General features: G+C 40.0%; 1 protein-coding gene across 1 annotated transcript in view; it reads right to left on the bottom strand.

Annotated features, from left to right (window-relative positions):
• LOC126371640 (uncharacterized) overlaps positions 1–14,519 on the bottom strand; it is a 342,871-nt gene that overhangs the window by 33,145 nt on the left and 295,207 nt on the right. The window contains exons 4-5 of the mRNA XM_050016953.1: positions 9,609–9,705; positions 352–1,103 (exon numbers count right to left, since the gene is read on the bottom strand). Of these exons, the coding sequence (XP_049872910.1) occupies positions 352–1,103; positions 9,609–9,657 (801 nt within the window). The 5' untranslated portion in view covers positions 9,658–9,705. The remainder of the gene's footprint in view (positions 1–351; positions 1,104–9,608; positions 9,706–14,519) is intronic.

Here is a 14,519-nt window from a genome sequence, read left to right as displayed (position 1 = left end):
TTAATGAATCGATGATTACAGAAACCTGAGAACGAAACAGATATATGAATCGGATATAAAATAACTGCAGACTGGGAAGACAAATGCAAAGGTGAACATACTGCGATCAAATTTGGAACTGCAAAGTACTCTTTACACTATAGGCTAAAATCATGTCTGGAGCAGCATCGCGAAACATGACCTTAAGCACCCAACACTGCTGGGTACAGGCCTCCTCCATTTTGCATCACCTTATCAACAACATTGCAGCCGTTGCAACGATGTCATCAAACCACTGGGCCGCTAGTCTGTCCACAAAAAAACTAGCATTAAGAACTTGACAAATGGAAAAAAGTATGAAATTTGAATTACCTGTTCAGAGTACAAAACATGAGCATGTGAGCTGGTGTTCTTGCCATCACACAACACAGCACCACCGCTCGAATGTCCACAATACAACAACTCCAACCAGAAATCCGCACTAGACTCCACTGGAGTGCACACCACCTTTGGAAACTCTAGAATAGCAGTCACTTGTCTTTCTGGATACGTCTGTATTTGTTCCGGAGTCACATCCAGCTTAGCTGAAGGCCACAACACGTCAAACTTCCAAGATTTTACTACACTATCACCTGTTTCCATTATGCTACCGTCATCACTAATTTCGTCGGCTTCACGTTTCACTAATTTACTGTTGAAGTCTTTCACGACCTCATTGGTATCACCAGTTTCACCGATACGTTTTACATATATACTGTCTGCTAAGTCCTCATCATTACCACCATCGGCGTCGCGTTTTATTAATCTATCTGTTACGTTGACGTTGTTGTCACTGAAGAGGTCTTTATCAGCGATAAGTTCGAGGTAGTAGGAACCACCTCGAGAGAAGTAGCCGCAAGGGAGGGTCATGCGGCTGTCAGTATCCAGGGTTAAAGGCATGGTGGCGAGGAGGGCGCGACCTTCGTCGTCTTCGCGCGCGAGGCGCACACGCAGCCGCGCGCCCGCCTGCACGCCGCGCACGGTCACGCGCACGTCCCCCCCCAAAGCCACGGCGGGGGGGATCTCCACCCATACTTGGTTGAGGTCGACTAGCTCTTCGCTCGGGTTCGCGAAGTAGACGCCACCTGGGAAACAAAAGCACTTATGACATTATATTGAAGAAGAAATGTGGCCAGCAGTAGCACGTATCCCGATGGTCGCTTATGTTAAGTTACAGACTTTCCATTTTTTTTTTTGATCGAGTTCACAATATCCACATACTATATCCTTGGCATTTTCGTGTTTCTCTTCCATCGTTCTCGGAGGCATTGCAACTAAACTTACAAAAACACTAAGTAAGAACACTTATTCTGTTGCTTTTCAAGTTTCAACATTATTATATTTTGTTTTATATTAGTATAAGTAATTAAGTAATTTCTAAATATTTTGTACGCGTATGTATGTCTATCTATATAATATTATACGTTGAAAGTCTCTCTTGTCACGTAGGTCAGCTGGAAGAAATCTCTTTGTTTAGAGATAAGCTTGCCTGTACTATCTGTTTTCTTTGTATGTTTCTTGTGTCTGTTTTATTGTGTACAAACAAATAAATAAATAAAATAAATAAATAAATATTATTACCTACAACTATTTCCTTGTGATACCTAATGACATTGCTTTGCTTGTTACACAGACTGTCTTGTTTACTCAAAATAAGCTTTGTTTTGTCATAACTTAAAAGCACTTTAGCATGCACTTAAGTTTCCTTGCAAATACATACGGCAGATGTCTTAGAAAAGTAAATGGTTATGAATTTTATACGAGTTGTACGAGATTGAGCGTATGGAAGCCATCCTCCGACAAATTGGTTCTCTTTGGCTTTTTTGTGTACTTCACTACATAGTATAAAACAAAGTCGCTTTTTCTGTCCCTATATCCCTATGTACGCTTAAATATTTAAAACTAGCTTAAATATTCTTTTCCCCGGCTATACGGGTTGTGAGAAGCTGCAGTAGTTTTAGGCGGATGAGACGTTCGTTATGTAAAATTGACGATTCAAAGTGTAACTATGTTACCTATTGAATAAAGATATTTTTGAATTTGAACTACGCACCGGTTTTTTTTTTTTTTTAATAGAGTGATTCAAGAGAAAGGTTTATATGTATAATAACATCCATTAAAAAGTGGAGAAATACTGTTATTTTTGAAGTTTTGAATGTGATGTGGTAAATAATTTATTTTTTTCCACAGCATTGCACCCGAGCGAAGCCGGGGCGGATCGCTAGTACATAATATAGGGTAAAGCCGGGGTAGATGGCCATAGTTTTTTTGAAGCCTAATAAAAATTAAACTACAATATGCATTATGATAATCAGTACTTTTAATTAAACTCTGAACATTTAACTTATGGAAGTGACATATAATATTGATATTTTTTAAAGAGTTCAACCTTAAAACTAACTTTTAAAAAAAAACAACTCTGGCCATCTCTCCCGTATACTAAGGGTGAGATGGCCATAGTAGGACGGGTAAGATGGCCAGTACTAAATCTCACTTTTTTATTTTTAACACAGCTTTACTTTGTGTCATCTGACTTTTTTTGCATCGACCGCATTTAGAGCACACGGTATCAAATTCTGTGCAATTCACATTGAAAACAAATGGCACATTGAATCCAATCTTCGATTAGCTGTGTTTGTTAATATTTTTTTCCACAGCCTACACAATTGTTTTCTTCTTTCATATCGCTCTTTTCATCTGTATCAATTAAAACTATCTCTTCTTCTTCGTCATCGCTGCTTTTAGATATTTTCCTAGTCGATTTTCTTTTAAGAGGTAATTTATTTTTTGGTTTGTCAGTCATTTTATTGCTATCATCAGTCTTTTCTACTTTCTTAGTCTTGATCCTTCCTTCCTTTAATTGTATTTTTATTACTTTCTTGTTCCTTCTTAATCTTTTTTTTTTGTTCCTTGAGCAGTCGAGCCTCTTCTTTAGACTTTCTTACATGAATATGATTCTCAGAAGTGAGAACTTTGCCAACTTGCTTCGCTCGTTTGCGTACCTCTTCTAACCATTCAGGAATCGGAGAAAGTTTTTTTTAAATTTGTGTTGGAGTTATATGCGTTCATTCTTTGACGAAATAAATTTTAAAAAATAATGATAACAAAAAAATATTAAAATTTATCCCCTACAATCATATGGCCATCTGTCACTGACAAACCAAGGCCATCTCTCCTAATCATCCGGGAGAGATGGCCATACCATCCAAGTGAAAAAAAACGCAAAACCATGCCGTAGTTTTGAGCTTATTATGTAGCACGGTTCATTATCTGGTAAAAATACTAAAAAAACATGTTATTTTTGAAAACTAATATGACCACAACTTCGTACGTAAACTCTTAAAAAAGAATTAGCATTAGTCAAATCAAAACATTAGGTTTTTAATAACATTTTCATTTTTTTTCGCGGAACTTTTGGCGTACGTTTGTTCTTACGCACCTCGGCAAGCAACCTGAGTACGTGGTTATGCCATCTAGCGATTCTTTGTACAATTTTTAGGCACTGGCCAACTCTCCCGTACGGCCGTCTATCCCGGAATTACCCTAACAAAGCATCACGCTTCGTCTTCTTCTATCGTGTGGGTTGTGTGGATTACCAACCCCATCAACCCTGGTGTCAGGGTTACTATTGAGCCGCCAAAGGCCCCTGACATGGCTCATGTAACGACTACTTACTTTCATCAGTAAGTAGTAACCGGGATCATCTTAATTTCGGACAATCAGGTGATCAGCCTGTAATTTCCTAACCAAACTAGGGATCACAGAGTGATTTTTGTGATATGTCCCCACCGGGATTCGAACCCGGAACCTCCGGATCGTGAGCTCAACCGCTCAACCACTGGACCACGGAAGCCGTTAAGAAGAATGCGCTCACGATGGTGAAGCAAACTCTTAAACATAACTATTCGACAGATTTTCAAAGGAATTCAGTTGTCAAACTCTGACAAGTGGTATAGAAGTTAAGTTGGAACAAACGTGCACACACACGTACCTTACATAGCGGTCAAACACATAACCCTCCTTTTTGCTTCGCCGCGGTCGGGTAATTAATAACTCGTTGGTGCAAGACCTATATTATCACGTGCTCAGCGGTGAAGGAAAACATCGTGAGGAAACCCACATATCTAAGAAAAGCATTTTCGGAGGTATGTGACTTAATCGGTTGGTTTTCCCTTCGCGGGTTGGAAGGTCAGACAGGCAGTTGCTTCTGTATAAAACCGGACCTGACAAATCTTTAGGTTAGGTAAGCGGATCCCGTGAAAAACGGGATAATGATAGAGGGATGTGTATGTTGCAAGTCCTATATTCTTCTTATCGTGTCGATGGCAAACTAAATAGTATCAGCCCAAAACTTGGCAACAAGTATGGCGCTATCTGCAGCGCTCATCAGATCCTCCTGCGTGCAGGTGTTCGGGCACGCAGGACACGATGTAAGATGTTCCATCGTTTGGGGAACAGTGCCGCACTTGCACTTTAAGTCCGAGCAATCCGAGAAACCCCACCTGAACAAATTGTCCTTACTTCGGCCCACCTGAGTCCGAAGTCTATTTAGAGACTTCCAGGTAAGCCAAGGCAAATCCTATATTTACGGCTACATACACATAAGAGAAACTGTCAAAATAGCAAATCTAATAACATTAAGCCCGTCCAATTTCTACGGCAGTTTTCGCGCCCCTTGCCAGAACGTTCCAGAACTAATGCGTCTGAGACACGTCTTGTCTGGCTAGACACCGGTTTGGCATTTACTTTATTTTTTTACTTATTTTTTCACGAGTAAAGCTGTGGTATTGTGTCCGGTCACTAGTATTAATGTGTATACACTTGGGTACCGTGTCACATTAACTTTTTTGACAAATTGAACTGTAAGTCTCACTAAATGTCAAATAAGTTAGTGCGACAGACTCCTAAAGTGGGGCTCATGACTGTACCCTAGCAACAGCCTCCGTAGTCTAGTGGTTAGAGCGTTAGGCTCACGATCTGGAGGTCCGAGTTCGATTCCCGATGGGGACATTGTCGAAATCACTTTGTGAGACTGTCCTTTGTTAGGTAAGGACTTTTCAGGTTTGAGTCACCTGATTATCCGAAAAAGTAAGATGATTCCGTGCTTCGGAGGGCACGTTAAGCCGTTGGTCCCGGCTATTAGCCGTAAAAACACCTCCACTAACCCGCAATGGAGCAGCGTGGTGGAGTATGCTTCATACCCCCTCCGGTTGATTGAGGGGAGGCCTCTGCCCAGCAGTGGGACGTATATAGGCAGTTTATATATGTACGCCTAGGAGACTAAATCTGGCGTCACTGTAGACGAATCCTGAAGTACACCGGCTTGCTTCTCAAACGGTGAGCGCCAGTTCCATCCCCGGTACCATTGAGTTACTAATTTGACTCAAGTGCAATTTTCAAAAACACAGTCGGCTCGAACATTTAACATCCGGCTCACCACCTATCACGTTGGTCTTACAGAAATATAAAGGCTTGGTGAAGCGTTGGTACTTAGTTCATCTTGTAATGTAACTTTGACAAGCTTTGCCTAAGGCGATTCTCACACTGCGCGTGGATGCGTGGTCTTCCGTTGCTTGTAAGTGTCTCCGTTTGTATAGAAAACACGCACAGTCTAACACACAGAAAATGCATCCACGCGCGTTCATGCGGATCACGCGCATACAAGCGGAGAAATATGCACCCCCGCGCGTAGGTGCGGGGCCAGACGCAAGGTATGGCACACCGAATCCCGCAGTGCCGCGCGTGATTTTGGAACGGCTTTGAATGAAATGAGAGCCGCCGTGCGTTAATCTACAAAACGCATCTACGCGCGTGAGTGCGTAAAACACCCGCACGATGATGCAGATCTGCACTACCGCAGGAATGCGCGTAGGTGCGTCGATACGCAACATGCAGTATGATGCGGGGCAGTGTGAGAATCGCCTAAGTCTAATGTGACGTGTTTCGGATGTGTGTGTGTACGAATCGGCACTCCCCGTTTGAGAAGCAAGCCGATGTACTTCAGGATTCGTCTACATTGACGCCAGATTTAGAATAAGTAGTACCTGAAATTTCTTTCAAAGAATACTTTTGTCAGTAGAATTGCCAAAGTAGAAAATAATACTTGTACTTCTATCTCTGAAAACAATGCTTTGTACAGTAGAGTGGGATGAGAAAGGATTTGAAGGGCGACTGTGGAATTGAATTTGCTCAGATCTCGGGCAGAATACGTTAGGACCGGCTACATGATATAAGTACCTACCTATACAGGATGTTAGTGACACTGTAACGAAAACTTTTAGGGATGATTTAGGCCGTGATTCTATATCAAGTGGAATTTTCCGGCGCAAAAGTACGGATTATTTCCGTCAGAAAATTCCGCTTGATATTTACTCAGAATCATAGTCTGAATCATCCTCCAAAGACAGTTAATATCAAGTAGAATTTTTTATCGCAAAAATTTAAATTGAAGATAATTAAAAAACTCAAAAATACATAAATTTTGCGATGGAAAATTCCACCTGATATTAACTCGGAATCATTAGTTGAATCATCCCCCTAAGTATTCGGTACGTTCTTATCTTATCTATTGATTCTTCCACTCCTCTCGACTTTGCGCGATCTCCGGCCAATCCCTTCGATAAGAATTGAGGTCGTCACACCATCTTTTACGCGGTCTGCCTCGACTTCTATGCCCGCTTTGAGGTGTCCAGTGGGTAACGACTCGTGCCCATCGCTCCGGATGCATCCAACATACGTGTCCGGCCCAGTCCCACTTCAGTTTGGGGGACTTTTTTCCTACGGTGTCTCACTATCACCCTGTATTTTATTTTATAAGTAACCCACTCGTTTTATACTAGAACGTTTCGTGAACGTCTCTTTGTGCGCAATTTCATTACGTCGCTACCTTAAGGGCTATATCTCTCTTAGAACCACGATCAGCATTGGCCTGAGTTTCCCTTCGCGAGTTAGAAGGCCAGACAGGCAGTCGCTTCTGTAAAAAACCGGACCTGTCAATTGGACAGGTTAAATTCAAATTCAAATTCAAAAATATCATTATTCAGTACGTAACATAGTTACACTTTGAATCGTCAATTTTTACATAACGAACGTCTCATCCGCTTAAAACTACTGCAGCTTCTCACAACCTGTATAGCCGGGGGAAAGAAGCTGCAAGAAAAACCTCGGCACAGGGCCCTAGACGTTCTTTATAAAAAAAAGATAAACATAAAATATTTTTATACAATTGAGTAATTTAGTTAGGTAAGCGGACTCTGTAAAAACGGGTATCGCTAGGGAGATGATGTATTTTTTTTTCTCATCATTATTAATACTATAATTACTGTATTGCACCCAGTGCTGTGCTAATCCTTGGAATTTTCCACTTTGGGAACGTTCCCGTCAGTAAAAAGGCACAGAAGTTATGTAAAAAAAGCTTTATATATAGTCCTCCTTCTCCGACAACGGCGACCTCAGTCTCTTTTCTCGTGCGCTCAAATGTGACTGGCAAAGTCAAACTTTGTTCTGAAAACCCCGTCACGTTGGAGGCAGAATAGCTGTCCATCCGAGTTGAAGGAGCTATAAATGGGTTTAGGACGATCCTTGCGTGTTTGGCGTTTTTCGTCGAGCTCTTTCAGACAATTTTGCTCAAAGTTGGCCACTCCACTCGGTTTTGACACAGTTAGGTACTTAAGCTTTAGCCAAATAAAGTCAGAGTACAAGAAAGAATAATTTGAAAACGAGAAGTTGCCATTGTTTTTACTATTAAATAGTTTTTACAAACGGAACATTCCCACTTCGGGAACATTCCCGGGAACGGCACATCTCTGATTACACCGTCCCCTATTTCAGTATCTCCCTAAGGTTTCCTGGAAGAAATTTATATTATATACTTCGGCTGACATTATTTTGTGGTTGTCATTTGTTTATGTGCAATATTTAAAGTGTTTTGAATTGAATTGAATACATCCTGAATTTAGTAGATTTCTACTTGATAATTACTCAGAATCATGGTCTGAATCGACCCTCAAAGTTTTCTTTACGATGTCATCAACAGCCTGTATGGTGTAAAAAACCAATTCCTCTTCATTAATTTCATTACATCTTGCCCCCTTTATTATGCTTTACATCCTCGCTGAATGAGTTGCCTTAAGCGGCAAAACTTGTGTGAGGAAATTGTATTTTGTTTGAGGTAGTTGTGATATAATAAGATTTAGACATTACTGCTCTAAAGATGGAGCCTTTACAGTCTTCGTTCCCGCTGTGCGCTGGAGAGTTTCATTTTAATTTGTTTCTTTGAATCTAAGTGTTTTTTTTTTAAATGGAATAGAATATAAATTGTTTATTATAAAAGGACGCCATACACACAAAGACAAGATTTTAACATCACTATATTTACAAAACAATTTAAAAAACAACAACAATTTAACAATTTTTTTTATTGCTTTTATTGCATGTTTTTGGATTGCAGGGTTGATAACATTGGTCATTGATTTCACAACCCACACGAGAGAAGAAGATAGAGAACCAGCAGACTTTATTAATGGCAATGAGGGACTTTTCAGTCTCTCTCTCTCTTTATTTAAGAGCTGCGCTCTTCTCGGTGAAGTAATCGAGATTCCTGTCTTCTTCCCGCCAAATCCTTCACTTCCTGATACGACATTATTGTTGGCGCTGTACAGATTTTCCTTCGTTTAACCTTCTAATTTCATGGATTACAGACATATCATGCATCTTTTATATTTGTTCATGGGCATAAATGATGATCACATCTTCCACTCATTATTATTCTGATCAAAATAAAGAGAAGCAATACAGGTAGCAGCATAATTATGTACATAATGTGATCGAAACATCAAGCAAAAATAGGCTAGTTTCCAACTAGTCAAATCAGTTACTTTTTACTAAACGTCAAAACACGAAATTATTGTGGAATTAATTTGAAAAAGCACACTGTGACGTCATAGAAAAACGTGACAAAATGTCGCACTTATTATTACGTTTTTCTTGATTAAAATTCATAAATAAGTTAAATAGATAAAAGAAAATGTTTTTCGTTAGTTTTAGATCTGTCTTTATTTAGTAATGAGTATTTCATAATTTATCTTGGACCTAGTACACGACCCAATTATTTTTGTATAAGCTTCTGCCATTGAATTATATTTTGGAATAATTATGTACCCAAGTAATGAGAAAATAGGTAATTATCACGTTAAAGCTGTACAACGCCATCTATATTAATTTTGGTGAACGTAGCCTGGAAACTCTCGTTCCAAACATACATAAACATAACATAAATAGCCTATATACGTCCCACTGCTGGGCACACGCCTCCCCTCAATCAACCGGAGGGGGTATGGAGCATACTCCACCACGCTGCTCCACTGCGGGTTGGTGGAGGTATTTTTACAGCTAAAAGCCGGGACCCACGGCTTAACGTGCCCTCCGTAGCACGGAATCAACTTATTTTTTTTTAAATCTGGTATTATCTGTTATCTGCGTTTTTTAATAATTATTATTATTATGATTATTAATTATTATTTATTTATACCAATTGACATGTTATTGTTACTAGTACTCATTTGTTAGTAATAAGACGGCAAGAGTCTTACCAGCAAACAGCAGCAGCTGCAAGAAGACAGCGAGGTGCGCGCGGCGCATGCTGCGTCACCGCGCCATCAAACCGCGCGTTCCAGCGCCGTCTGATTTCTGCAACAACGAGACAAACAGACAATAAGAAATAATTAAATAGAGATCGAAAAATATATTTAAATTTTACAATTTTATTTAATAAAATTTTATTTTAATAATTATTTTTTATTTTAATATTTAAATAAAATTTAAATTTTTATTTTTAATATTATTTAAATATTTAAATAATATTTCATAAAATTGTTTAATTTAGATAAACTATTTATTTACAACCACACACTATACAACATTATAGTAAAAAACAATTTACTTTATAGGTGCATAAAATAAAATTTATACTGATTAATTATATTTAGCTTTTCTCATAACAAATAAAGGAAATAAAAAAATAAATAATAAATTACAAGGAGAATAAATTACAAAAACAATATTGATGGCGTTGTACATTTTTCGAATGTGATAATTAAATTACCTTTTTTCTCATAGCTCAGTTACATCAAAAATATGTATAATGCAATGGTAGAAAAAAAAATGGTTGAGGCATATATAAAAATAATTGTTGCCTGATATTTGGATCAGATATGGTATAGAATTATGTTGTACCTATATTGTTTCTCTTTATTTTGATCAGTATAATAATGGTTGGAAGATGTTTTGTGCCTGGGTGTAATAACAAGGGTCATCATTTATACCTCAAAAACAAAGATAAAATATGCATACATCTGTTATCTATGAAATTAGAACGTTAAACGAAAGCAACTCTCAGGGCGAATTATACCGAGGGCTTCGGCCAATAGCGTTCCCCATTGTCCAGCCAAGTAGTTAATGCCATTTGCGGCAAATCTGCAATGAGCCACGTCACAAAAAAGTCTAATAGAGCCGTAAATGTCATCTACGCAGAGAACCGTTATATATGGCTTTGGTCAAAATCTTCAATATAATACGCGCCACGGTATAGTTCCCGTGCCGTAGGGGCTGGCGCACTAGCACACTAAAACGAGAACGTTGTAACTATGCCTTTATCTATGCGCTCAAGACAAGTCTAAACTTGTCTGATCATGTTCCAACAAACGCAGACTTCCTTTCATGGCCTGTTAAAACTTTAACGTGTCTCGTCTCGACGCCATTTCACTGCATGAGTCATAAAAGCATGCAAGCCTAGGTATACAAACAGGTAAGTAGTTGTTGTGTTATGTTAAGTTCCATATTCGTGCTGACTCCAGTACAGACCTTTTTGTGTGTGGCGTCCTTTCATAATAAACTATTTCTATTCTATTCTATTCTATTCTATTATAATCGTCTCAATGCGCGGTAAGAATTAGATCTATCAAAGTACGTAAGCTAGTGTTGTGACGTTCATTAGCACAGAGATGTATCAGTCGATATTACGTCGAACGATTCTTTTCTGTCTAACAGTATGAATGTGTATATTATAATTAAAACACATAATGGTGCTAATTCCTGTAAATACCATCTATGTTTATTTCAAGTTATACCTGTCATTTTCTTATCCGCCGAAATGGAAAGGGACGGGTAATCGACAGGCATAAAATTTATGGAACACACGTAAATTTTAGGAAATTTAAAAAGTCTTCGAATATTTTATATTGGCCATACATAAATGACATAAATCTACATTAAGTTACGTTAAAAAAAGAGAAACAGTACCGATAGAAATGTTTACGTTTTCGTCCAATTTCAGAGCATATTATGTTTCAAACATGAGAGAATAATATTGAAAAATGTTTTACCCAAAAAAAGCGAATAAAGTACCTAGGTTGAATAAAATTGGTACGTAATGTGTACTCGTACATGATTGTATTGTAGAGGTATTTATTTTACCTCCAGGGGCCTGTTTTATAAAACTTACAATTGTAAATTACAATGACAATTTGGTGTTCATTACGTTGCTAATATGAAACTCCAAAATATTCGTGATCACATACTCCGCAATGTACATCAAATTGTCATTGTAATTTACAATTGTAAGTTTTATTAAATAGGCCCCTGGCCCCCATTTTTCCCACTGGGAGGTTACAATGACGGTTTGGTGAAAAATTTTAACATAAAATTCTGGAATAAACTGGATTTTTCTCTTCCCAACAGATGTCTGTGTTTGACATCTTACTTTAAGGGCAAATCTCAAATATGACTTTAATGTAAAAAAGGCAATTTTATTCACGTTTCAACATCTTTTGAGCACTTATCTTAGTATACTTACATACATACATTAGATCATGCCTGTCACCCGTTAAGGCAGGTAGAATCCACGTTCCGCCCTGTAGTTCCGGGCGCAAGAATAGGGCTACGGTACCCCCTGCCTGTCGTAAAAGGCGACTGAGGGGACACTGGAGACCGTGAGTGGTAAGGGCGGGGGCCCGAGCCGCTCTTCATACGGTCTCCGGGAGGGACGGCAATGTGACATGGCCTCGCGTTGCCGTAAAACTGGGATGGCGTAGGGGTGGGGACCTACCCCGGGACGCGCTTTTTATAGCAGGCGCGAGGGAAGCACCGGTGCGTTCGTTAGAGATCCCGGAGCTTCCCGCCATGCGCAGCAGAGGGCCATCGGAGGGGTTTTAGTCGGTAAGAGTCCGACATAACCTCGTCGCTCCCCCGGGTGGCGAGGTATCCATGAGGATTTCCCCTTCGTAACCAAAAAAAAAAAAAGGTAGAATCCACGTTGGTTGGGTTGGTTGCGATCCAAACACACCACTTTCGTTTCCACCACTCTCAAGCAATTTCGTAAAGACCTAATATAAATAATATAGTGACCAATTTACCCTAATAATGTCCTCATGTCCTGACGGCCTCCGTGGTCCAGTGGTTGAGCTTTGGGCTCACGATCCGGAGGTCCCGGGTTCGAATCCCGGTGGGGACATATCACAAAAATCACTTTGTGATGCCTAGTTTGGTTAGGACATTACAGGCTGATCACCTGATTGTCCAATAAGTAAGATGATCCGTGCTTCGGAAGGCACGTTAAGCCGTTGGTCCCGGTTACTACTTACTGATGTAAGTAAGTAGTCGTAACATGAGCCATGTCAGGGGCCTTTGGCGGCTCAATAATTACCCTGACACCAGGGTTGATAAGGTTGGTAATTCGCCTCTCAATCCACACGATAGAAGAAGAAGAAGATGTCCTAATTATGAAAGTCAGTATGCTTATGAATACATATAAGTAAATGATTTTACGCCTATGTGTGTCCCTTTGTTCCTCTTAAATTCACAAAAAGTCAAACATCACCCATCGTTTGCGAAAACAACTTCGGCAAAGATTCTCTTCTGATCATTCGAGTGCTAACGTTGTCACAATTTGTCTCCTTTTATTCCACAAAGGAATTGATTTTTTATTAATACTTACACAAAAAGAATGAAAGAAAATGAGGTCGAGTCCTTTCGGTTTTAAATCAATGTCTAAGCTGTCTCACTTTTGAGTTCTTATTGTTTTATTGAGATGTTGTTTAATAGCACTTTTATTTGGTAAAATATTCTTAAAAGATATTTTTTATATTAGAACACGACTATATCCCAAATGGAGTGGGCAGAGGTACATGCATCGCAACACGAACTAAGTACGCACACCTCACCGAGCTCTCTTAGACCAACGTGATAGGTGGTAAGCGGTATCTTTTTTTTTTGACGTGACTTATTGTAGAAATGCTGCAGATGGCATTAACTACTTGACCAGACAAATGGGGAGCGCTGAAGACTCTCACCCGGTACAACGTTTAAAACAACAGGCCTGAGGGTGCCCAGTTGGGCACGAACCTCGGCTCGGGGCGTCGTCTGAGAGGAAAAATATTTGAAAGAATTAATCGACCCTAGTGGGAAAAACTTGAGAAAAACAACTGATAGCAAAACAATCTGCTATAACCTTGATAAAATGTTATAGGATCTTATTACTGAAAGTCATAATCATCATCAGCCCATTAACGTCCCAGCTGCTGGGGCACGGGCCTTCCCTATGGATGGATAGGGAGATCGGGCCTTAAACCATCACGCGGGCCCAGTGCGGATTGATGGTTATTAACAACGGCTAACGTGCCTTCCGAAGCACGGAGGAGCTCGAGATGAAAACTTTTTTTTTGTGGTCACCCATCCTATGACCGGTCTTTGCGAAAACTTCAACAATCGCAGACCGAGCGCGTTTACCGCTGCGCCACCGAGCTCCCCCGTTGGCCACGAAATCTATTGTTATAGATTTTCAGTGGTTTAAATTCTGGTTTAGGGGCACAGAATTGAATAAACGCAGTGATTTGTCAAATCCGCACATCTCCGCTCTTCGCAGCCTATCTCCGCGTCAGTGGAAACCCGGCCGTAGCCCTACAGGTCAGAGCTCGTCGGAACGACTAAGTATGTAAAACAAATCGCGCGTTTAGCACGTGCTCACATAATATGGGTTTTACTCGCAGACAGCTATAATCCAGTATGCAGATGACATGACATCATTTGTAACGGCTTCTATCTCCCTCATCACGAGGAATTAATTACCTGTCTTCAGGATTATGTCGTCGTTGTGTCGTTGCTCGAGAAGAGGCCTTTTTTTTTTTTTTTTTTGACGTTGGGAAATGCGTTACGCATACCACGCCGCCCGGGGGGACGACGTGGTTATGTGGGACTCCCCGGGTGTCGCCACCCGGTATACCCACTAAAACCCAACGGTGTTCCTCTTTGCCGCCGTGTGGCGGGGATACGGGAACGCAATTGCACACAACCGCGAGCTCGAGAAGAGGCCTGCACCCAGCAGTGGGACGTATACAGGCTATTAGTGCCAACGTAACGAAAACGTTGGGAGGTGATGAAAACTACAGTTGGTAAAATTATATATTATACATTTTCGTTATTTATTTTTCGTACATGTACATTTTACA

This window comes from Pectinophora gossypiella, chromosome 12 (genome assembly GCF_024362695.1).
Source record: "Pectinophora gossypiella chromosome 12, ilPecGoss1.1, whole genome shotgun sequence".
NCBI lineage: Eukaryota > Metazoa > Arthropoda > Insecta > Lepidoptera > Gelechiidae > Pectinophora > Pectinophora gossypiella.
The sequence above is the reverse complement of the archived record's forward strand: the minus strand, read 5'-3'. Positions and strand labels throughout refer to the sequence as shown.